The 26,527-nt window shown below is 44.3% G+C and overlaps 1 protein-coding gene across 1 annotated transcript in view; it reads right to left on the minus strand.

Moving 5' to 3' along the window:
- The window catches only part of WNT3A (Wnt family member 3A), a 94,709-nt gene that overhangs the window by 61,934 nt on the left and 6,248 nt on the right, over positions 1 to 26,527 (minus strand). The window contains exon 2 of the mRNA XM_072653037.1: positions 1,335 to 1,576. Coding sequence (XP_072509138.1) covers positions 1,335 to 1,576 — 242 coding nt within the window. The remainder of the gene's footprint in view (positions 1 to 1,334; positions 1,577 to 26,527) is intronic.

The following is a 26,527-nucleotide window of genomic DNA, read 5'->3' on the forward strand; positions in this document are numbered from 1 at the left end:
TGAGTTCAAATCTGACCTAAGAGATTTACTCCTTCTATGAATCTGGGGCAAGTCACTTAGACCTATTTGCCTTAGTTTCCTCATCTGTAAAATGAACTAGAGAAGGAAATGTATCTTTGCCAAGAAAACCCCAAATGGGGTCACAAGAGCTGGGCACTACTCAACTGAACAATGACATTAAGGGAAGACTTTTCTCTTCCCACATAGACTGCTATGTGGCCTATGAATCTGCTGCTTTGTCTCTTTGTATTTGCTCTTTCTTTTCTTAGGTGAATGGATATTAGAGATAACTTTGGGAGCTTTGAAAGGTCAAAAGAACTATCAAAGATCCTAGAACTGGAGTCCATATAAAAGTCTGCTAAGCTTAGTGAGGAGGGCAGTCTTGGGGAGTGATCCATAGGGTTCAGTAGATCAGCTTGGAAATCAAGGTGTCATATCTTGCTGCAAGGGAGTGGCTTGTCCATTGGCTGTGCCATAACTGGAAAGCGAACTTGGTAAGGTGAATGTTCACAGTAGCTACTTTAAGTTTGAATCCACTCTCCCCAAGGACTGAGGTAGAAGAGAGGGAGAGTGTGTCCTAGTTTAGTGGAGTTATTTTTGTACTTTGATTCTTACTATATATTTTAGTAAATATTCCTTTTAAAAAGTAATTGATATTAATCACTTATTGATGACATAACAAGAGTTTAATGATATTGAGACAGCAATCACTGTTGGCTGATATTGGGAGAAACACACCAGAATGGGAGTTTGAGCCAATACCATCAGAGGAGGCCTCATAACCCCTTAAGATTATCCCTAGGACCTTGAAGGGGAGAAAGAGCTGAGCTCTGGGGCCCAGAGCTACCAGTGGGAGTATGGGTTGTAAGCATATGTCCAGAAACCTGCTTTACTTTATAGACGAGGAAACAGAGACCCACAGAGGTCAAGGGACATGCTCATGGCCACTGGGAGAATATAGCAGAATCAGAATTAGAATTAGGTTACTTGGTGAATCATCATTTGGTGATTACCTGGAGAGATTAATTAGCTGGGATGCCTTCTCCTGCCACTTGGAAGGTCTTCCCTTCCATCACCCACCCCAAAGCAGGGGGAGGAGGAGTTGTCTGCTTTCCTATTACTAGAGTCTTCCTGGGTAGTATAAAGATTATTCAGTACAACCTTCCCATTTTAAAGATGAGGAAACCAAAACCAAGAGAGGGCAAAGGGCTTTCCAAAGCCGCACAGAGAATCAGTGGCAAAGCTACTAATGATACAGGATGACATTTACCAGACACTACAATTCCCCAGGAATGGTCGGTGCTTTTCACTAAACCCACACCCCTAGCCAGTACCTTTGTACAGTACCGGGCCGAAGATGGCGAGGCTATTGTTGACAGTGGTACAGTTCCATCGTCGACCTCGGAACTGATGCTGGCACTCTTGGATGCCAATCTTCACACCTTCAGCCACACTGGGCATGATATCCACATAATTCCGACAGAAACGCAGCTGTTTGGGCACCAGGCCAGGAATGCTCCCACACAGGATGGGCTGAGTGCCCAGTGAGGAGTACTGATGTCCCACAGCCAAGGACCTAGGAGGTGGGGGTGGGGAGAGACAAGAAGACCCTTGGTTAATGATGTAATTCAATTAAATTCATTTCACTTCACTTCAATTCAAGGTAATTCAACATACATTCATTAGGCGCCTACTGTATACCATAGAGTGTTGTATTTGGCACTGGGGGAGGTACTAAGATAATTAAGACATGGTTTCCACCCTGATGGAATTCACAGTCAATAATCATTTACTGAGTGCCTACTGTGTACAAAGGCATATGCTGGAGGCTGTGGGACATCATAAGGGATAAGGCATAGTTCTTGCCCTCTGGAAGCTTCTAGTTGGCAGGGCTGATATCGAGCACATACAGATAATGGAAATGTCAAATAACACAAAAGAATTCCAAAGTTTGCTGTAGCAAAGGGCAAACAAAATGCAACATGAGGTCCGGGAAAGGAAAGGTTGTTACCAACAGATGAACAGAGGCTTTCTGGAGCAGACAACATCTGAGACAGGCCGGAAGTGACTGAGTAGGAAATTATAAGGAAACCAAGGAGAGGAAAGACATTTCAGGGAGAAGGAAGTCAATTCAATCAACATTTATTAGGCACCTACTCCTACTAAGTGACAGGTGCTGTTCCAAGTGCTAGGGATAGAAAAAGAATCAAAAGCCAGGCCCTGCCCTCAAGGACTTTACAGTCTAATGTGGGAGAAAACATGCAAACCAATGTATACAAAGCAAGCTACACGCAGGATAAATAGGAAATAATTAACAGAGGGAAGGCCCTGGAGCTAAGAGGGGTTGGGAAAGGCTTTTTGTAGGAGATGAGATTTTAATTGGAACTTAAAGGAGGTCAGGGGGGTCAGTTGTTGGAAAAGAGGAAAGAGAGTGTACCAAGCTTGGGAGACAGTCAGAGAAAACGCCCAGAGAGGAAAGGTTGGGTGTTTTATTCACAGAACAGCCTGGAGGCCAGTGTCACTGAATCAAAGAGAACATGAATGTAAACAAAGGTCCAGAATTGGGAGGGGGGGAGAAAGAGGAAGGGAGAGAGAGAGAGAGAGAAAGAGAGAGAGAGAGAGAGAGAGAGAGAGAGAGAGAGAGAGAGAGAGAGAGGAAGGAAAGGAGGGAGAGAGAGCATGTGATATATTTGAACACTTCTGACTGGACCAAAGAAAGAGTGGGTTGAAGGGAATAGGACAAGATAAATCTGTCAAGATAGAGTAGCACCAGATTGCCAAACAAATGAGCTTTACTTTTACTCAGTAGGTAGTCAGGGATCCCCTGGAGATCGGAGAAGTCACATGACCAGGTTTGGCACCAGGAAGCTTCTCAGGCAGTGTATGAAGGATGCGTTAAAAGGGAGAGTGAAAGCATGAAGACCTTTTAGCAGACTGAATCATCCAGATGGGCAGAAAAGAAGGCCTATTCCAGGGTGGTAACAGTGGGAAGAGAGAAGAGAGAGATGTGGGAAGTATTTCAGAGGTGGAATCAATAAGACTTAATGGTTGATTGTCTAGAAGTAGTGAGGAAATGGGAAGAGTCCAAGGTAACATTAAAATTTCAAACATAGGAGATGAGTGAATGTTGGTGCTACACAAAGGCATAATAAGTGGTGGCTCATCTGAGGGAGGGACCCTGATGAGGGAGGAGCAGTCTCTGAGGGAGCCACTGGTTAAATGAGGAGACATGTTTAACAACCAGCTCTTGGCAGGGGGCAGTGTAGGGCTGGGGAATGTACATACAACAAACTTAAGTTTTATCTGCATTAACATTTTCTCCAGCACTTTCTTAAGTCTGGATAACCAACAAAACAATAAATCAAGTCCTGATTTGTAGAGTTCGTCAGTTTTCAAGGGCTTACCAAATGCTCAGACTGAAAATTTAACAATCAGATTTGATTGTCTCTGTCACAGTCCTGGGGACATAGGACCCAAATATGCTTGAGATAATTAGAATAAGGACAGGGCAATGTAGTAAAATACAAGAAGGGGCACATGGTCTAGAAGAAATTCTGAAATCAGAGGGGATTATCCCTCAGATGGTCATTCAAAGCCTTCCATGATCTGACATCAGTCTGACCAATGTCACATTTCCCTTGCCTCCTTTCCTCACATCCAGTATTACTGATAAACTGCACAACTGGCAGCCCCTGATCTTTGTCCTGCCTGCCTCCACCTGAATATACTCAAACAGGCTATTTGGAACTGGGTCCCATGTCTTTGCTTGTTGACCCTTACTGCAAGGCCCAATTGAGATGCTACCTTCTCCTTGAAGCTTTCCCTGGTTCTCTTCCCATTCCCAAGTCTCCATCATTCTCTTACTTGCGACTTACTTGCAGTCTCTTACTTGTTGGACCTTCCTACACACTTAGCACATTACAGGTTACGGTAGTTATCTGTATAGTGGGGGAGTCAACGGGGGCAGTCCTTTGCTACATTTCCATATTTATCTTAACTCCACCCTCCCCTTGGACTGTAAGCTACACGGACTGTTTGTAGTTTCATGTCTTTGGCCCGAGCCCCTGAGGATGGTTGGAGACACAGAAGGTTGAGGGTTAGATAGATGGGAACAACAGGTCAAGGGGGTGAAGGACTCAAGAATTGCAGAAAGAGTATTACTAAAATTGTTGGTCATAGCATCAAGACTGGGCAAGAAGGGAAGTGAATTCAGAAAGAAAGAGGATAGACTGAAACACAAGGCAGAATAAGAGGCCAGCAATCAAAGAAGGCAGAGAAGAGATACAGGAGAGAGGTAGAAGATGGAGGAGGAGATGAAAAGACATGACGATTATGGTTAGAGAGAGAAATTTTAGAGTTCAAGATCTTGGAGGTGGAACAATTTTAAGTCCTCAAAGATAGGGGTAAATTATGTTCACCTGCTGGATAACTAAATTTAGAGAGGAGGTAATGACCAGAATTCAGTCCTACAACTGCTGAAACACAAGATTGGTTGAGGGAGCTGGGGATGTCTAGCATGGAAAAGAGAAGAGTTGGGAGAAATATGAGAGCTGTGCTAAAGTATCTGAAGGGCTCTCATGTGGTACAGGAATCTTTTGTACTGCTTGACCTCAGAGGGCAAAACTAGGAGGAGGAGGAGGAGGAAGAAGAAGAAGAAGGGGAAGAAGAAGAAGAAGAAGAAGAAGAAGAAGGAGGAGGAGGAGGAGGAGGAGGAGGAGGAGGAGGAGGAGAAGGAGAAGAAGGAGAAGGAGGAGGAGAAGGAGGAGAAGAAGAAGAAGTAGGAGGATGAGAAGAAGGAGCAGAAGCAGGAGCAGGAAAACATGTTATAATAATAAGGATCCTGAGCTGGGAACTGGAAAACCTATGTTTGCATGTACCTCTATTATATACTGCCTATGTGACGAATGGGTGAATCACATCACTCTTCTGGACCCAATTTCTCCATCTGTAAAAATGGTGTGTGTGTGTGTGTGTGTGTGTGTGTGTGTGTGTGTGTGTGTGTGTGTGTGTGTATGTGTAGTTAGTTGGATTAGATGAAACCCTAGAAACCCTAGGACTCTAAGTTATAAGAAAGCAGATTTTCATTCAACTTAAAGCAAACACACACACACACATTCCAAATGGAACTTCCCAAAAGTAGAGGGGGCTGCCTTGGGTTTTCAGGCAGAGGCTGGATGATCAATTGTCGGGGCTATTGTAGTGGAAATTGCTGCTCTGGGTAATGGCTGTCCTGGCTGTGCTTGGAGGGCCTTTCCTGCCCAGATCCTAGCGTTTACAAATCCAGCCCTCATTCACAAGTAATTTGAGAGGCCCTTTGCAGGTAATCTCTTCTGTATTCTCATTCTCAGGCACAACTGCGCCTCTGGAGGAAGCTGCTAGTTCCAAGGGAACATGATTTCGTCAGCTCCCCGCTGGTCGGGATGCACTTTCTCAAGGCTAACCCAAAGATCTTGTGCGACATTTTTGAAAAGTGGGAAATGTCAAGTTGGTGGTGACTAGTCTCCCCTGAAAACAAACGCCCCTGCCAGGGGCTCATTCATGAATGCCAAGTATGGTCATGGAAATGCTGAAAGAGATGGGATGAGGAGTGGTTTCCACATCAGTTAGGACTGAGGTTATCCTGGTGGCAGAGAAATGCATTATTTTCTCACTATTCTGCCCTGCTTGTGGCCTCATACATGCCTTGGTTCCCTCTACTTCCAGGCCTTTGCTTGGCCCATTCTCTTAACCTGGAAGGCATCTTTCATGCACCTGCCAGATGAATCCATGTTCCTGACCCTGTGCACAAACATTTCCTCCAGGAAGCCTTCTCCGCTTCTCCCCAACTCTGATTCTTTCTAATGAAAAGAGTGCTGGGAATAGAAGAACTGGGCCTGAATCTTGGCTCTCAGACTGATCATTTCTATCACCTCAAGCAAGTCCCTGAACGTGTTTTGTGTCTCATTTTACTTCTCTGTAAAAGAAGGGGGTTGGATTAGAGAGGCATCTTTCAGTTCTGAACTCTATTCTGGGTCCTGGAAGCACTTAGGGATCTAGGACTAGGGAGGGGCAGGGGAAGAGAAGGATAGCTCATTATTCAGGTCTAAGACAAAGGGAGAGAGGCAGTGTGGGGTAGTGGATAGAGAACCAGCCTCCAAGCCGGGATGAAAGAGGTCTAAACCCTGCTTTTAGGGTGATCCTGTACAAGTCATTTAGCCTCTTGGAGGTCCCAAAGAACTCAACTCTCTAAGACAATAAATTAAACAACAGGTACCCATAGAGGGAATTTCTTTGGGAGTTCCCTCTATCAATAAAATCCTGATCTGGTCAAAAACTAGCAACACAAGGAAGAGGAGGAAAGTAAGGAGAAACAAGGACGTGGGAACAGAAAAGAAAGAAAAGACTATGAGAGGAACAGAGATCCAGCTGCAACCATGGGATGATAGTGTGTAGAGGCAGCTAACTGGAAGTCAGGAAGATCTGAGTTCAAATCCAGCCTATTATTAGCTGTGTGACTCTGGGCAAGTCACTTAACCTCTGTTTGCCTCACTTTCCTCATCTGTAAAATAAGCATGGTAATAATAGCACCTTTGTCCTAGGGTTGTTGTAAGGTTAAATAGATATTTGTGAAGATCTTAAAGATCTATATAAATCTTCTCTCTCTCTCTCTCTCTTTCTCCCCCTCTCTCCCTCTGCCTCTCTCTCTCCCTCTCCCCCCCGCCTCTGTCTCTCTCTCTCTCTCTCTTTGGGGAGCAGTGATAAGATAAAAAATGTCAAAGTTGAGAATCTCAGAGCCTGGTGCCATGGAGACAGCACTGGATTTGGAATCGGTCGATAAACATTTATTAAGCAATTACAATGTGCTTAATTTTCTATCTGATGCTCCCACTAAGCACCAAGTATACAAAGTAAAGCCAAAGAGAGTTCCTACCTTCCAGGAACTTACAGTCTAACTGGGGAGACAACAAGGTAGCAAATATGTATGAACCAGATAGAGACAGGATAAATAGGACGTAATTAACAGAGCGAAGGTCTTAGAACTACCTGATGACAATGGGCCAACTGCTGCTCAAGGGAAGGCCAACTCTGTCCCATAAGCATGCCATCAAGTCACTGGAATTGTTGAAGGGGGAGAGACAAGGTGAACGTGACATCCAGGCAGAAGAATGTGACAGTCTGTGTTTGTGTAAGGGGGGCAGTGTTGGAGATGGAGACCCTGGAGGAAGGGAGCTTAGTTAGACAGAGTGGGCTTCTAGCAAGGCCTGGTCTCCTTTGTAGCCCAGACAAATGCCTTGGGTCAAGTGAAAAGAAGGACTGGCCTGAAGGCCTTGAAAGGCAACTTGTAGGATCGTAGATGCAGAGCTGGAAGGGACCTTGGAGTCTTTTAAACCCAACACTCTCAGTTTACAGATAAGTAAACTGAGGCCCAGAGAAAGTTAAGTGACTTCCTGAGGCTCACACAGCTAATAAGTGTCTGATTTTGAGTTCAGGTCTTTCTACTCTACACCCAGTGTTTGATCCCCTTTGCCAAAGTCTGTAGCCTGCCAGGAACTCTCCTAACCATGCTATGGGTCATAGATCACAGACTTAGAGCTGAAAGGGATCTTTGAAGTCATTAAATCCAACAGATGATGACTCCGGAAGAGTTGAATGATTTGTCCAAGGTCACACAGCTTGTGAGTGTCTGAGGTGTGAATTCTACCCTGGGTCAAGGCTTTTATGGACTATGCCACACTGGTTCATTGTGTAAGGGATAAACAGAGGAAATGGCTTCCTTCCCTCTATTCACCAACCCGAACTCAGTAATCTCACAAGGGCTTAGAATTTGGGGTGGAGGAGGAGGGTGAGTTTTGGGGTTCTCTCTGTGTAGTCTTGCAGCCCTCTGTTCTGGTCGGATTGCCTCTGGGGCATTATGGCCACTTGGGGACATCTCATTTTAGGAAGAACATTAATGAGCTGAGGACTATGGAGGGGCGAAGGGGAACAACAAAGAGGACACGAGCCAATACTGTACCAGGATTGGCTGCAGGAGATGGAGATGTTTATTTCAGAGAGGAATTAGGGGGAATATTATCACTCTTTTCAAGGAGCTAAAGGGCTGTTCTGTGGAAGAGAAATTGGCTTTGTTTCATTTGACCTCAGAGGGCAAAGCCAAGAGCGGTTGGGGGCATTATGGGAAGGCAGATTTAGACTCAATATAAGGAGAATACACCTATGGGTTAGATCTGTGCAAAGGCTGCATTGGCTGTCTTAGTAGGTCGTGAATTTGTCATCATTATACTCCTTCAAAAGGGGACAAAATGCCTGAGCCCTTCTCACGGATATTCCTGCTCAGGTCTGGATGACTTTCCCACTCTTAAGATTCTATGATTCTAGCCCTTCATCTTTTCTTTGGAGAAAGACTCCCTACAGACCACTCCCCCAGGGAAAGCAGGGGAGATGGGGTGCTCCTCCCCTCCAGCTTCTGCAGGGTGTGCTGAGTCAGCAGCCTTCATCCTTGGGCTCCCTCTCCTCTTGCCTGCCCCACTCCTCCCTGGGCATGCTCCTGGCAGGCCCCAGCATGCCTGCCTCCTTGGTGAGCCTGCCAGGGTGCTGAAGAGTGAGCCGCCCCAGCTCCAGACGCCACTCCAGATGTTTCAAACCCCGCCAACAGCTGCCACGCTCCCTCTCTTTCTTGTGTCCAGGGCTATGAGCCATCCTCCCTCTGGGCCTCCTGCCTTGGCCCATGCTGGGAACTGAGTGAGCCCTGGGGCTACCTTCCTGGGGGAGGTAGAGATAGAAGGCACCTCTGCTACCAGGGGTATAGGCTACATTCTGTGAGTTTTAGTGAATACAGAGAGACCTTAAAGTTAAAGAACCCACCGGATCATGGATAGTCTGAAAACGAGGGAGGACAATCTCAATCTATGGATAACTAGACAAACATAAATAAGCCCCAGTCATTTCTATCTGATGCTCTTTGACAAGCTACTGGTAGGCTTTAATTTTCTCATATCTGGTCCTCAAAGTCCTGCAGAGAATACATCAGTACGTATTGGTATATTTTTCATAGGGCCCAGAGTAGCACACACTCTTAAGAGTAATGGTGAAAAAAAAAAAAGTGATGGTGTGGTGGTGGAGGGTGGATGAGGGAAGAAAGATGCAGAAGAACTGTGGATCCCTATTGCCTGGACCCAGTGATATCACATGGGGTCTCAGGAACCCTGAGAAGCCTTTGCTGAACTGAACTGAATTGAATTTACCTGGCCTAGAGGGAGAGGGTTGTCTCACCTTGCCTATGGTAGAATCTGGGGTGCAGAATGAGGATGAGTTTGGGGTTTTCTTTATCTTGCCTATCACTGTGTCATATCATGTCTTACCATCACAGAAGATCAGAGCTGGGAGGGGCTTTAGAACATGGGACACAGATCGTCAGAGCTAGAATGAACTTCAATTTAAAAAAAATCATTCATATTTTTAAGAGCCATGATTTACAAAGAATTTTCTTTATAAAAGTCCTGTAAGGTATATACTTTATTATCCATATTTTACAGATGAAGAAACTGAAATTCAGAATATCACATGTAGTAATATCAGAGTTAGAATTCGAACCTAGGTCCCTGACACTAGGTCCTGTGCTCTTTCTACTACAGCTAGACTAAATCTCAGAGACAATATAGCCCAGCGGATAGAAAGCTAGATTCAGAGAAGACCTGAGTTCAAATCCAGCTTCAGATTCTGGTATATGACCCGGAGGAAATAAGTGATTGAACTTTTCTTGGCCTCAGCTCTTCATCTGTAAAACCAGGGTTAGTTGGTCTACCAGCCATTCTTCCAACTAGTAATCTATAATCTTATGCATAGGAGTCTTGGTAGGTATCTTGGTAATTTTCTAGTCCAACTCTTGTTTTATATGAGGGTAACCCAAGAATTAGCAATGAACGAGAAGCAGCTTGCTTGAGGAAATAGAGCTAGTTAGTGATAGGTTCTGTGGTGAAGTGATTAGAGTGTTGGGCTTGGAGTCAGGAAGACTGAGTTCAAATCTGGCATTGGATAATTTACTAGCTATGTGACCCTGAGTAAGTCACTTATCCCTGTTTGCCTCAGTTTTCTCCTCTGTAAAATAAACTAGAGAAGGAAATGGTAAACCATTCTAGTATCTTTGTCAAGAAAACCCCAAATGGAGTCACAAAGAATTGCACATGATTGAACAACCAAAGTGATAAGTTTGCAGTAAAGTCTGTCCTTTTGTCTCTTGGTCATAGCCTCAAGGAAGATAAATAGCAATTGTGTGACTTCAAAAAGTCAAATTGTGGAAGATACCAAGACCTACCTGTGATACCTGTCTCAGCAGTAGGACACGTGTATGTGTGTGTGTGCGTGCGTGTGTGTGTGTGTGTGTGCATGTGTGTTGGTTCTGAACTGTCCTTCCTGGTGGTAGAGGGAGAAAGCTGCTGGACAGTCACTCCAAACTAGATCTCCTGGTGATAACCCCATGAGGGAGGTGGCACAAATAGTCAAATCCTCATTTTTACAGATAAGGACACTGAGCCTCTGACAGGAAGTGACTCATCAAAGGTCATACAGGCAGGAAGTAGCAGATTTGAAACCTGGTCTCTTGATTTGCAAATTTCGAGACTCTTTCCACTGCATCCCTGGGATGAGGGTCCACCCCAATTGCGCTCAGGTCCAAGAAGTAGCTCTCTTTTTCTCCCATCCCTGACCTGAAGTGTTTCATCCTGGAGGAGGAGTTCATTCTATGGCTCTTTACACGCAGCATGTCACAAAGACCAAGAACCATGACAAGAAGCAAAGTGTGGAGAGAAGTTTCCATAGAGCATCAGAGCTGGTCCAACCCCATCCCCCCTCACTCTTTTCCACAGATGATGAAATTGAGGGCCTGAGATACAAAAAGACATGCGAAAAGTCAAACTAATAAATGGCAAAGACCGCACTCAAACCCTAGTTCTCTGAAGGGTTTCGTAGGTTTCTTCTAGTCCCCAATCCTACGATCCTATAACACTTCCCTTTAGGTCTCCTTCTGGCCCCCAAAGAATGAAACCTTGTTTTACTGTATCAGGATTTCTTTGGGTCTCTCTTTATTACATTAAGCACATCAGAGCTTAAAGGGATCTTAGAGACTTTTTATTCCAACCTCCTAATTTTTCTGAGATCCAGAAAGGGGATGTTTTGTCCAAGATCATAAAGCCAGAAGGACTGAGAATTGAACTCTGGTCTCTTGATTACCAGACTTGTGAGAGGCAAATGTTGGAGAGGGTAATTAGCCTAAAGATTCTTGGACTCAGACGATTCTGATGGAAGGAACAGACTTCTGAGGAGGCTAAAAAGGAGCTTGGAGGATTCTGGGAGTAGAGGAAAGGACTGTGTTCAGATGTTGGGAAAAAGTCAGAAGAGGGATGGATTACCTGAGGCCCTAAGGATTCTGGCAAGGTTACTACAGGGGAATCTAGACAGAGGGCCCTAGAGGGTGCTGGGAGAAGGCCTGGGAAGATGGGGGCCAAACAATGCTAGGAGAAAACCACTGCTCAAGATCATGGAGGAAAGACTGGGAGCCAGAAGGATTGTAAAGGAAGACTGGGGGATTCTCTGAAAAAGATTAAGATCCAGAATTCCAGTGTCCTGGAGGATCATGGGAAAGGATGCCAACCTGGCTTAGCTGGAACCACCAGACTAATGATTCCCTGTTCTTGAGCCCCTCAGGTTGTGCCAGTCTCAGAAGGAGAAAGGGAGATTGGAGGGAGGATGTATTTCATAAAGAGCATCATGGGAAATGAGGACCTGGTCTGGGTACTGCCCATATTTGTGTGTGTGTGTGTGTGTGTGTGTGTGTGTGTGTCTGTGTGTGAGATGTCTTCATAGAATACCCCTTATCATCCATAGCAGACATGGACTCACCCCTCTCCCACCTAGGTTGTGCCTAGACTAAACCATGCTTAAGGGTAGTGGGACAAGTAAAGGACAAGCTAAATGATATTAGAAGATTCTTGAGTCTTCTTTGGGCCTTAGTAAAAGGGCGGGGGTTGCATTTGATTACCTCCATGACATCTTCCCATTCTAAATCTACAGTGGAATGTGGAATGGTCCACAAATTTAGACCTGAGCTTACATCCAGCCCAATTGCTCTGTTTTACAAATGATAGAACTGAGACCCAGAAGGATTAAGTGATTTAACCAAAGTCTGGAGGGCATTAAGTGGCTACTTGGGATTTGAACTCAGGTCATCTAACTATAAATTCAACATACTCTCCAAGATGGCACAACCAGGAACTACAAGATCAGCAGCCTGGGGCATGAAAACCACAGAGATTGTCTAGTCCAACTCGAATTTGACAGATGAAGGAACTGAGGCTTAGACAGGGAGGGACACAGTTGGGATGCCCCACCCTACGCCTCTGACAGCAAACTCAGTCCTCTTTCTCTGTGATAATGGTGTAGAGCAGTTTCCATAAACCCTGTATAGGACACACCCCCATACAATAAATATGTATGTTACCAATAAACTATTGCCTAACAGAAAGATTCCTAGCTCTGATTATTTCAAGCAATGTTTGATTAAAAAAACAATGCTCTAACTCAACCAGACAGGAATGGCAAATGCATAAAGTCAGAACCAGAGGGTCTTTCAGAACTGGAAGTCACCTTAAAAAAATAATAATGTTAAACTGATGGATCAGTCCAATTGGAAATCAAGGATCCTGTGGCCTTGTTCAACCCCTTCATTTCACCCAGGAGTATGCTGAGGTAGAGGACGGAAGTGACCTGCTCAAGGTCTCATAGCTAAGTCAGCAAGTGGCCAAACCAGTCTTAACCTCATCATTATGCCTGTTCCATAGCCTTGGGTGGGGCCTTCTACAGCTGTACACTCATCTTATGTTACATATGATGGGATGGAGGAGCCATGTATTCTCTAGGTGAAAATGGAATGGCTGTCTCTGGAATATGGTTAGACCCTAATTTTCTCCATACTCAGAGTCAGTCTGGTGCCATGTCAAGAACTTGGGACTTAGAGTCAGAAAAATGAGGTTCAAATCCCAGCTGTATTAGCAGAGTGACCTTAGACAAGTCATTTCCCAACTCCTCTGGAGACTCAGTTTTCTCATTTGTCCAATGGGGGTGGAAATTCTTGCATCACTGACCTTTCAGGGTTTCAGTGAAGCAAGCACTTTGTAAACCTGAAATCACCCCAGAAGTATGAGCTAAGTCTAAGTCTTTCCATCCCTTCCCTATTGGCAAGTCTTGAAACAGAAACTCAGTAAGCCCTGCCATTCCTTAGGGATACTGAGGGGGACCCTGCTCTGGTTAGTTAGATGCCCTATGAGTAGTAAAACAATAGAGAGCAACTCTAGCCTCAGAGATCAAAGGTTCGAATCTTGTCTCTGATGCTTACCACTTGCATGAGCAAGTGACTTAACCTTTCCGGGCCTCAGTTTCCTCATGTGTAAAATGGGGGGAAGGTTTGACCAGATGACCTCTGATGTCCTTTCTAGCTATAAGTCTATGACCCTATGATATGGCTAGTCCTCTCCCTCCCCCCATCCACCGTTAGGATGTTCTTTTTAGCTCTAGTCAGACACCTGTGAAGGTAAATATGAAAAAGAAAAAAAAAAGCCCCAGAATATCATTCATAGTCAGAGAAATGAGTCTTCTGACCAGATGTGAAATGGCAAAAATTAATCCCTCAGAAGTTCTCAGCACCATCCCCTCCCTATCAACTTATGGTACCCCATATTTACCCCACCTCTTTCCTTTATTCAATGAATATCTATAAAGTGCCTACTATGGGCCAAGTTCTGTTGAGTGTTGGGATTACAAAAACAGTGAATGAAACAACCCTACATTCTGACAGAGAGAGAAAACAAGGAAGAAATGAGAGAGAACTTTTGGGTCACCCTGTATAGATATGGATGGCATTAATTCAAAATAAAAGCATCATAGTTAGTTAGACACAAGGTAGTTTGAAAGAAAGGGTACTCATGCCCACAGTGACGCTAGCCTCTAGCCCTGGACTACAAATCCTGCCCCCCCCCCCCCGCCCCCAGTCGTCCCCTTTCCATCTTGTTCCCTGGGCCTCATCAGAGAAAAGACAGGATCCTGTGATGGTAATAATGTGGCTTTCCTTTCTTCCTCCCTTCCCACAGATGGAATATCTTGGCAGCCCGGCCTGCAGTCAACCAGGGCCTGTGGTGTGTGTATGGGGTCAAGAAACTTGAATTAACCCCCTGGCTTTGATGTTTATCTTGTATGACCTTGAGCAAATCTTTTCCTTTCTTTAAGTCTCATTTTCCTCAAAGGTTTGCTATGGAAATCAAAAGAGATAATGCTGCAGAGCCCTGTATAAATGTGGTTTAAAATAGGTCTGGGGTCCTGGCTGTCAGGCAAAGAGGGTGAAGGAGGAAGTTAGGGGTTTTCACTCACGGTACAGGGTTGCCCAATGAGGCTAGCTCTGTCCACCAAAGTTATCTTAAGCAGTCAACAGTTGGCCTGGACCTGCTTGAGTCACACAGCTGAATCTCACTTACCTTCGGCTACAGAGGAATGGGGGCTGGTTGTTTATACTGTGGCCAGGTAGAAGGGCCAGAGGGGAGACAGGGGCTGGAGGGGAAGAGGAGAGCACCGGTATAACCCAGGTCCTAACAGTGTCCCTTTCCATCCCCTGTGCTTCTACCTCTACATCAACTAGGACTACAAATGATGCCCCCTCCTTTTCGTGTCTTCTTCCTTCCCCTTCTCCGCCCCCCCCTTCTGTGTAGATGTTAGGTCTCCTTAATCGAACACACTGGAAAATTGAAAACCCCTTGCCTAGCATTTGAACTCCACAATGGACAACTCAAACATCTGTTATTGGAGAGGTAGAGATGCTTAAAAAAAAGGTTTTTCTTCCAAATTTGGCTAGATAAACAATAGGAAGGATGAAGAAGTAAGCCAGAGACAGAATCACTGAATGTCAGATCTGGAAGCAATCTCGGAGATCATGTGGTCCAATTGTCTTATTTTAAAGAGGAGGAATTAAAATGACTTGGCCAGGATCCAAGCCCATGTCTATTGCACTCACACTGCCTCAACTACTCCTCAAGGGAAGTTCTGCCCTGTGGGCTCTTTCATGGGGATGATACCTGCTTTGTGAGGGTCAACTCAGTAAACATCTATTAGGCACCTACTGTGTGCAAAGTCCCACATCAGGGTAGTGGGAGAGATAAAAATAGAAAATTCATAGTCCTGGCCTGATCCTGAGGGAAGTTCGCAGTTGAATAGGGAAATGTGATATGTGCACGTATATTATATACCAAATATATCAGAGAGGGGGCAAAGTGTTAGATATGCTCTGAGATGAAAGAGAGACAGAGAGAGACAAAGAGACAGAAAGACAGAGACAGAGACACAGAGAGAGAGAGGGCAAGAGAGAGACTATAGGTAGAGTTTCTATCCTACTGACTTGTCTGGTCTGGTCATTGAGGTGGTTCGGTCACATATAGAAAAGCAGGGGTTATTTTGAACTGAGGATTTTGCTGTAAGCATCCCCAGGAATCAGAGCTGTAAAGAACTTTAGAAACATCTAATCCAATCCCTTCACTTTACAGAGAAAGAAACTGAGGCATAAAGACACTTGTTCAAGGGGGAACAGAAGCCCAGAGTGTATGGGTGTGTGGGGATGACCTATTGCAGGTCACACTGGTAGTACGTACATACCCTTGCTTGGATTCCAACTCCAATCTGATTCCAGATCTAACATTCCTGCCATTTCCCTGCCCTGCCTTCCAACTTGCTCGCTGTCTGCGTCTCTATTTTGGGCTCTGGGATGAGTGTTAGGCCTGAAATAATCACTGCAACACCTGGAGTTTCTGCTCTCTTCCTTAATCTCTCAGACACTCTTCTACCAGCTAACTACCTTGCGTTATGTAATTCCCCTTTCCTTCATTCCTGGGAGATTATCAGCACCAGAGGTGTAAGGGACCTTGGAGATCATCTGGTCCAACTCCCCTTCCTCATCCCCATTTTACAAATTAGCTGACTGAGGCCCAGAAAAAGGAAGTTACTTGTCAAAATCAGAGGTTGTAAGTAAACATCCGAGCTGGGATTCAAACCTAGCCCTAGCACTCCAGAGGATCATAGGATTCTGGGATTTAGAACTTTTTAGGGATCTTTGAGAACACACAATAAATATACTTATTTTACAGATGACAGTGCTATTGTTTACTTCCTATGTGACCCTGGGAAAGACATTTTCCCTCTCTTGGCCTCAATTTCCCTTTCTTCAAGATTAGAGGATTGCATTAAATGATCTGTAAAGTGCCCTCCATCTTTAAGTCCTATGACCCTATAAACAGTGCCCCAGAGGGGTTAAGAGACTTCCCAAAGATTCCACAGGAAGTCTGTGGCAAAGGTGGGATTCAAGCCCAGATTGTCGGAATCCATATCTAGTCTCCCCTGCTGGTGATCTCCCTGGAGCCCCCTAGAGTCTGGGCCAAAGGGACTGGCAGCCGGCCGCCAGGGTCCCCTTTCCTTCCTCAGCTTTCCTCTCCTTCTCCCTCAACCAGAGTCCTTGCCTCCTTCTCCCGAGCCAGGGCCTGCTGCTGGGATTACTGACACATACTTCTAGCAAGTCCCAGCAGGCAGGCCGAGACGCTGCGCTCTGCCCGGGGCCACACATTCACCCGCTTCCATCGGTGGCACGTTTCGCTTGGTAAAGAATGTGAAGGCACTACACCTCCAGCGATTTCACCCAGGACGCTGAGGAAGAAGGGAGGGAGGGGAGGAGGGAGGAAATGGGGAGGGAGGGAAGGAGAAAGACAAGTTGGGGAAAAGGGGAGCAATGGCTTTTGACCATGGCAGCCCCTTATGCCCAGCCCAACCCACTGTGGGTGGCCAGCCAGTTGCTGACCTCTGGGCCCGGGGAAGGACAGCAGAAAGAGAAGGAAGCAGAGGGATTAGGGTTAGGAAAGATGCATGGTGTCTATCCCTACTTGGAAGTGCTAAGTTTGCGTCACCCATTCTCCTTCCCCAACCCTCAAACCATCTGAAGAAAGGACCTTCTCTTCCAGAGAACCACAGCATAGTACATTTAGAATTGGAAGGGACCTTAGAATTTATCTAGTCCAACCATCTCATTTTATAAAGAGGAAATGACTTGTCCAAGGTCACCCAGATAAATACTAAGTGGTAGAGTCTGGATTTGCTTTCCCACACCCTGACCCCAAGCCCTCGTATACCATGTGGCATCTCACCCGCTCCTCCCAATCTGTCACACAAAAAGGGTCTCCTTAGGGTGCCAGTAGGTCCACCCAAAGTACAGAATCACAGTCTTGCAAGAGACCTTGGAAGTCATTGAGTCCAACCCCCTACCTGAGCATAAATAGGTTAGCTTCCTTCTCCCAAGAACCCTTTCCTTTCTCTCCCACCCCCTCAATTCTTATAAAAGTGGCTCTGTGATCTTAGACAAAACATATGACCTCCATGGGGAGTCAGCTTCACCATTTGTAATGGATAACGATACTTGTACTCGCTTTTCCACAGTGTTATTGTCACCATGAGGAGGGTTTTAGGGGTCACTCCAGCTCTCCTAGGTTCACAAAAAAGCTCACATGATTTTTAAGCGGCACCAATAGGAAAGGGTGGATCTGCCCCCACCCCTATTCTTCTGGAGTAATTTCAACTCACCTTTCTATTTCTACTGACAAATAATGAGGCCCGAGGGGGAATGAGAACTTGAACTCAGAGCTTCCCCAGTCAGCCCTCACCCTCTTGAAACAAAAATAAAGATATCCAGCACTTTTCAACTTTACAATGAGCTCTGCTCAAGACCCATTAATGACTCTCCATGACTTAAAAGAACAAACTGAAAATCCCCTGCCTGGCATTTGAATTCCACAATCAACTATTCCTTTACCTTTCCAAACATCTGTTATTCCCCTAATTCCAGTTTAGCTGATCCCTTAACATCTCATCATTGGACTTCTGCTGTATACCATCATTTCTTTCAAAACCCTCTCCTTTCCACATTCCCTTATCCAAGACCTACTCATGCCTCAATCTTATTCAAGTGAAACGAAACTCCTTCCACAGTCATTCTGCAGCAAGCTAGACCCCAGTCAGAGACCATCCCTTCTTCTGAGCAAAACAGTTTAGTACAGACATTTCCACTCAGTATTCCTTTGACTTTTTAGTGACGCTTCTTCCCCAACCATTTAATATGAAAGGAAATGAATTTTAGAGTTTATCAAGCACGTGCGTCTAAGAAATAAAACAAATTTATCTCAAGTTGGCAGTATTTCCATAGGATAATATAGTTATTTACCAAATAGTCCCTGCATTCTTTTGATAAACTTTTTGCACTCCCATGAGAATATATTGATTCTATGTTGGGAAGCACTGGTTTAGTAAACAAAGTCATGGCCTGGGAGTTAACCATGGCTGAGCAGGGGTCAATATTGGATTTGCTATTTGTTGTAGCTGTTGACTGGTCAGTCATGTCCAACTCTTTGTGACCCCATTTGGGGTTTTCTTGCCAAAGTTATGGGAGGGGTTTTCCATCTGCTTCTCTAGCTCATTTTATTGATGAGCAACTGAGGCAAAGAGGACTTGTCCAGGATCACACAAGTAAGTGTCCGAGGCTGGATTTGAACTCATGAAGATGAGTCTTCTTAATTCCAAACCCAGTGCTCCATCCACTGCGCCATCTAGCTGCCATTTACTGCAAGTCAACGGATATCTCTTAGGCTCAAGTTTTCTCAACTGTAAAATAAGGATAATGATATTTACGCTAGCTACCTCACAGGATTACTGTGAGGAAAGTGCTTGCTAACCTTCAAACAATAAAGATGCTATCAGTCTTCTTATTATGGTCACATAGGGACTGGACCCGTGATTTCCTTGGTTCAAAGAACTCCCAGGTGAGGGTATTCTTCCTAACAATTCTCTGAAATCTTAGAGAGTTGTCTGGTGCACAATTAGAGGTTAAATGGCTTGTCCAGGGTCGCACAACCAGGATGTGGGAGAGGTACATCTTGATTCTAGGTTTTCCTGGCTTTGCCCACTACTCTCTACTCCCTAGACAAGCTGCCTCTCCCATTATCACATACTTGTATGTGACAGCATGTGATAATAGGAGAGGCAGGAAATGGCAAACCACTCCCGTATCTTTGCCAAGAAAATGCCAAATGGGGTCACAGAGAGTTGGACATGGCTGAGTACATAAATGTGCTCATCTAACCTGGTTACTAATCTCTCCTCTCTTCCTTCTTGTCTTAGCACTTTTGAAACCCGTTTGCATTGCTGTCCTGTGTTTGTTATTGGGGAAATGTTACGAGTTTGGGGATTTCCTCCCCAAGTATATGTCCTATTGCCCTGCAGCATTGCAGAAGGAGCTCCGAGACTATAGATGAGAAAATCCTGACTCTGGCACCAGTTCTGCCTCTAAGTCACTGTATGACCTTAGGCAAGTCACTTCCCAAGATTCAGAGCAAGACAGACCTGTCTCCTCCTCCAAACTGCAGAGGCTCCTCAGGGGTATTTCCTGACTCCTCTCTCCATCATACTACAAATTCCTTGGAGGGTAGGGGCTTCAACTCTCATCAGTTCAATGCTGACTAGTGGAAAAAGATGAAAAAGTTCATAGATTTAAAGCTGGGAGGATGCTTAGAAGCCATCTAGTGCTATCTTCTCCTTTTACAGAGGAGGAAATTGAGACCCAGAGGTCAAGTATTCTACCCCTTGATCAAATGACAGGGACAGGATTTAAATCTGAGTTCAAATATACTGCTTTATCCACTGTACCAGTTGGGGAGTGTGTGGATTATTTAGTTTAGAAAGTCAATAACCAAGAAATATTGCCTAGTTCTTCCCTATATTCACTGTGAGTGGGACCAGAGGACTTTCTGGATCTTAATTCCATGATATTATGAAGTCCACTAATATCTTATACTGGTGTGTGTGTGTGTGTGTATGTGTGTTTCCACAACTAGACTCACTGACTTCTACTCATTGGTTTTAGTTCCATCTTCTGGAATCACAAAGAATTTGTTTCATCTGTCTTCCCACATGACATCCCTTTCAGTATCTGAAAACAGCTGCCCTGTTCCCCGTAAGTCTATTTTACCATAGGACTAAACATTTCCCCCAGTGTTGTTCATGATTTCCAGATTTCTCATAATTAAACTTAAGCAGAGATAAATGTGGAATTTACAAATCCATTTGAGGATAAAAGGGAATTTGACAACTGCAGTTCATGTGAAGAAAACACAGGGGTCTTCGATGACCAGAAGTTATGACCAAGTCAATTGTGACACATTTGTTTAAAAAACTAAACTTAACTAAAAGCAAATATGATTTTAGATGCCATTGGCAGAACAGTTCCCAGAATAAGGAAATCAGAGTCCCAAAGTTTGTTCATTTCTGAGTATGTCATTTTGACATTCTGGGTATGTCAACCTGTAACACGTTCAGAGGAAGATGAGAATGAGGAAGGGACTGAAGACCAGGCTATAGGAGGAAAAGCTGAAGAAATAAGAGAAGAGTTAGAGGGCAAAGGGCATTATTACTATTTTCAAGTATCTGAAGGGCTATCCTGGGAAACAGAGATTCCACTGGTTCTCCTTAGCCCTTGATGGCAGGACTAGGTGCAACGGAGGGTAAAACTAAGCAGAGGAAGATTGCAGGGGACAGAACAAAGAATTGTGTAAGAATGAGAGCTGTCCAGAAATGAAATAGACAGCCTTGGCAAGATATGAGTTCTCCATCATGCAAAGTATCTTCAGCAGAGGCTGGTTGAGTGACCCAAGTAGATCTTAGAAGGGATTCCTTATTATGTGAAAGCAGGATGGAGAGGGAGTCTGAATGCAATGACTTTGAAGGTCCTTTCCAAACTCTGAAGAGTCTATGACTTGAATAGGGTCTTGAAAGAGAGGGACTGGATAAAATGTCAGATTTACAGTCACAGGTCCTGGGTTCAAATCCTTGCTCTTCTGCTTACTATCAGGGTGATTTTGAGTACATCATTTCCCTGTTTTGGAACTCAGTTTCTTCATCTATAAAATGGGGGGTTGTACTAAATTACCTTACCTAAATCGATTATACTTTGATGAAGCAGCATTCTTTGGAGAAAATGGGGAAGAGAGAAAGATCCAAGATTTGTGATGGCGGAGAGTAAAGGTACTAGTCTGGCTGGAGCAAGCAGGAGATTGGGCTTGATACTTGCTATCCTATTATAGAAAGGAAGGAAAGATAAGGCTTGAGGGGGAAAAGGGAGTTCACTAAAGATTTGATGCTGATGGTTTTCCTTGAATTAAGCTCAAGACAACCAAGCCTTGCAGCCCTCTTTCTCTCCGTATGTGAATTGGAGGTCAAAGCTTCACTCCCACTAGTCTCAAGATAGTGAGTGCAAGCAGCATGGACTTGCAGTCCCTTAAGAAGAGTCCCCTCCTTAAAGCTTCTGAAGATGGTCACAAAGCAGGGATTCTTAACTTTTTTATGTCATGGACACTTTTGGTTGTCCGGTGAGGTCTATGGATCTTTTCTTAGAATTTTTTTTAAAGCATAGGATAAAATATATAGGACTTTACAAAGGAAACCAATTATATTGAAATAATTATCCAAGCTCATGGATCCCTTAAAATCAAGGTCTGTGGACCCTAGTTTAAGAATCCCTGTCTTAGAGATGCTGGGGATTTCTTCATATCTTTCACCTCTCTCTTCTTCTCTACTCTCAGTACCACCATTCTAGTTATATCCCTTATTGCTTCAGCCGGAATACTGTAACATCCACCTACTTGGTCCCCTGCCTCACTAGCATCTCTCCTCTCTATTCCACTTCTGCACATCTTCAGTTGTTTGGAAGTGCCAAAATTGAATTCATGTAACTTGTACCAATTCACCTTCCCCCTTCCCTTTTCCTACCCATTCAGTTCTAATTCTGCTCTTTCAAGCCACATTGAATAAATCTGATTCCTCTTCTCCAAAACCTGGCAGCTAGGTGGCACAGTGGAGAGAATGTTGGGCTTGCACTCTGGTAGATTCCTCCTTTTCCTGAATTCCAATCTGGCCTCAGACACTTACTAGCTGTGTATGACCCTGGATAAGTCATTTAACCCTCTCTCCTTCAGTTTCCTCATCTGTAAAATGATCTGGAGAAGGAAATGGTAAACCACTCCAGTATCTTTGCCAAGAAAACCTCAAATGGGGTCATGAAGAGTCAGACATGACTCACCACCACCACCACCACCACCACCACCACCAACTCTTCATGATATCCTTTCAGATATTTGTAGACAATATGTATTCACTCCCTAAGTCTCAACACCCCCAGTTCCTTCACCTGATCTTCAGGTGATATGATTTCGAGTTTCTTAATGCATTCATTCCCTTCCCTCCACTTATACTACAACCAACCTAATTCAAGCCTTCCTTATCACTTACAAGGACTATTGCAATATCCTCCTAATTGGTGTCCCTTCATTAATACTCTCCTCCAGGGTTTTAACTAGGGTAAGGTCATGAGAATTTTGCCCAAGAGCAAGAAATTTAGAGAGTACTGATAGTGAAAGCAAGTTCTTCCCTTACCAGTTCTCTTCCCTAGAAGGGCAGTTTTAACCTATGGCATCTTCCTCCCCTGCCCAATCAATCTTCTGGAAGTAGCTTGGAACCAAGATATTTCTCCCTTAAGCAACTTAGAAAGCTCAAGTCACCCTGGGATGTATTTCCTCCTTCAGAAGGTGGATTCCCAGCTGACATTCCCTCTCTTTCCACCCCCCGGACTTGTCCTAGATATAAAATTGCTAGCTATGGCTCTGATCTTCTCTTTCCAATCCATCCTCCACATGGCTGCCAAACTGATATGGCTAAGGCACGGATTTGGCCATGTTCCCCTCATGCTCATGAAGCTTCCTTGGTTCCCTAGTGTCTCTAAGATCAACCCCCAACTTCTCTGGCATTTCAAGCCTTTTCCAGTCTGGCTCCAGTCTCTCTCTTCTGACAGATTAAACACTACTCCCCCTCAGGCACTCTACATTCCAACCAAACTGTCCTACTAGTTATTTCCTATACACAACATTCCACCTCCCATCTCCCATCTCCATGCCTTTGCACAGGCTACCTACTCCTCATGCATGGAATGCTCTTCCTCATCACTGTCTCTTGGAAACCTTACCTCCCTTCAGGGCACAACTAAATGACCACTGTCTAAAAGAGCACTGACTCCTAGTGCTCCAACAATTATTTTGTATTTATCATATAAATATGTGTACACACATATATACATATGTATCTAGTATTTAGTTATGTATGTATATTTTATTTTCGCTGATAGGATGTAAGTTCTTTGAGGTCAGGGACTGTTTTGTTTTCATCTTTGTAACTGTGATGCCTAGCTCAATGCCCAACACATGGTAAGGACTTTATAAATGCTTTTTGAACTGAGTTGTTAATGTTTTTTGTACCTAACCTCAGATGTCCTCCCCAACTTTCTCTGCCTAACAACATCCTCCTCATCCTTCAAGTCCCAGTTTGAGCCCCATTTTTTCCGGGAAGCCTTTCCTCAACACTTTAGCCTACAATGATCCAATCTGGTTAGAGCCTACAATGAGAGGAGAAAGAAAAGACAGGAAAGGTAGGGTAGTGCTAGATTGTCGTAGGTCTTGCACTTGGTAGGCAAAAGGGAACCACTGAAGACTTAAGTCCAAAATGGAACTCATATTTTTCCCCCAAGCCCATGACCTCTCCAAATTTTACTGCTTCTACTGGAGCTATCACCAGCCTTGTAGGCACCTCTCCTTCAACCATATCTAATCCGTTTCCTAGTTATGTTGATTCATCATCTGTCTCATCCTTTCCTTAGTCACTACTTATATAGCATCTCTTCTAATTCAGAACCTCAACACCTCTGACCAAGATTTTTTCAATAGCCTCCTATTCTCCCTGTTTCCAGCTTCCTCTCCATTCTATCTTCCACATAGCTACCAAAATAGTATTCCTAAAACACAGCTCTGATTTCATCATTCCGCCCCCCCCCCCAACACAAAAATCTTTAATGGCTCCCCATTGACTCTAAGATTTAAAATACAGACTCCTCAGCCTGGTATTGAAAATCGTCTACAGTCCGTCTCCTATCTACCTGTTCAGTGATTTTATATTACTTCCTCCAACATTCTCCATCTCAATTAAATGATCCTGCTGGCAATTCCCTGTCCCTATCACATTCTATCTCTGGTGTCCTCCATAGGTGGAGTGCCACCTCTCATGTGGTCTGTCCTGTATCCCTTAGTTTTTTAAAACTCTCTCCTTCTTGAAATTATTCCATATTACGTTCTACGTACTTTGTATTGACTTACTTGTGTGCATATCACATTCTCCCCCTCCCCCAGTTGAATGGCAGTTCCTTGAGGGCAGGAACTTTCATTCCTGACTTTCTATTCCCAGAGTATACATAGTAAACACGTAGCATACAGTAAGCATTTGTCCAATTATTGTTGGGTTGAATTAGCTTTTTTTTTGGAACAGTGATATGGGCCAGATTAATAGGAAAGAAAGATTATTCTGACTGGGAGCAGTGGGAGCAGACTGCATTGGAGAGGGAGAGGGTGGACACAGGAAGGTTTGGTAGGATTCTACTGAAATAGTTCATGGGGTCAAAATGAGAGTTTGTACCAGCAAAAAAGAGAGAGGAGATGGCACGTTCCAACCACAGTTCTGAACTTGTGATCTGTGGACAGATTTCATTTGGATGGGGAAAAAAATTACATCTTGATTCTCACTAGCTTCTAACTGAAATTTAATATTTTCTTCAATTATACAAGTAGGCAACAGACCACAGATATTGGGCTTCAGTAGATTGCCAAGGGGGTCTATGACACAAACAATGTTCAAAGCCGCTGCATTAAAGGGAGTGTTTCAGAGGAGTAATTCAAGGGACTTGGTAAAGTGCTTGGTAATCTAGAATATGAAGGAGCTGAATTGGTCTCTTACATTGCCCTTCAGTTTGAACATCCCATGATTCCACCACACTATGCCAATGGAGATATAAATGGCATGAGTTCAATTTTACTTTTTTATGACTTTAGCTCCACAGGTAGTCAGGTCAAGTCTCATTATTTGCATTTTCTAGAAAAGGGAATTGAGATTTAGAGAGGTTCTGTAACTTGTCCCAGTAAGGGAGAGAGACAGGACTAACTCTAATCTTACTTCTAACCATTTATCCCGTGTGCCTTCTACTACTGCACACAGATCTGGAATGAGAACACCTAGGTGCATATCCAGACTTCCTTAAGTACTAGCTATATGACCTAGGATGTCATTTAACCTTTCCTGAAAAAACCTTAGTTTCTTCATCCGTAAAATGAGGGGATTGGATTCAATGACTTCTGTGATCCATTTTGACTCAAAATCTATGATGCTAAGACCAGCCAAGAAACCACAGCTATGCAGAAAGCAAGCAGGACATTAGGATGGCTTTGAGGGTGTGTGACATGTAAGGGCCAGTATACCTTGTTACTCATACCTTCATTAGTGGGTTATGCCTACTTCGGGTCACTACAGTTTACAGTAGCAATGAGGAACTGGAGGGTGGCCAGAGAAAATTAAGAGAAAGCCCAGACAAGCTTGTACTATTCTAGAAGGATTCTTGGGATTGTGGAAAATCCTGGATTCCAAGTCAGAAAACCTGGGTTTGAGTCCCAAGTCTGATGCTAACACTAGCTGTTTGACTTTGTTAAGCTACTTTCTCTGAGCCTTAATTTACTCACATGTGCGATGTGGGAGGGGAGCTATCTAGTCTAAGATTCCTTCTAGGTCTAATTTTTTATTTTATTTTTTTTTGGCCGTAACATTTTAGGTTGTAAACCTCCTCCCAGCTCTGATATTCTCTATTCTAAGGTCTCTTCCAAGTCTAACAGTCTATGTGTTCAGGGCCCTTTCAGTTCTCTGAGGCAGGGGGTTGAACTGAATGACCTCTGGATGTGGCTTGTAGCCTGTGGGTTCTATGATTCTCTACTGAGTTCCTCTAGCTTCTCACACTTATCCCAGTGAGCTTTGATTTTGTGATTCGGCAGTTCGAGTTAGCATTTCACTAATTTCATATTCCTGGGTCTTTCTCATTTTTGTGGCCTCTCTTTTCTTGCCCTGCCCAGGCTCTGGAGCCAGACAATTTCTCTCCCATTTCTATAAGAGTTTCCTCTCAGAACTCCTTCGAGGTACAAGTATTAATTATCTTTTTTTTACTGATGAAGAACGGGGAGGTTCCGATAACTGACTTGACTTGTTCATGGGTGTTGGATCAAGAATACTAGGTCTTATGATTCAAAATGCAGAGAGTTCTTCCTAGGATCCCAAGGCTGCCTCAGGACCCAAGGCTCTGGAGGGAACATAGCTTTTCCCAGCTTTGTTGCTGGAAAGCCCAGATCAGGTTCTGGGGGATGGGGCAGTTTTTCAAAGTCCCTCAGTAGGTTGCCAACACCTCCCTCTCAGCACCCCCCCCCCCCCCCAGACTAACCAACTTCAAAAGCCTAATTGCCCCTGATTTGGGCTGTTTCCTTGTTTGGTTTCTCAGGTGAGGAGGTTCCCCGGT

This window comes from Notamacropus eugenii, chromosome 1 (genome assembly GCF_028372415.1).
Source record: "Notamacropus eugenii isolate mMacEug1 chromosome 1, mMacEug1.pri_v2, whole genome shotgun sequence".
Classification (NCBI taxonomy): Eukaryota; Metazoa; Chordata; class Mammalia; order Diprotodontia; family Macropodidae; genus Notamacropus; species Notamacropus eugenii.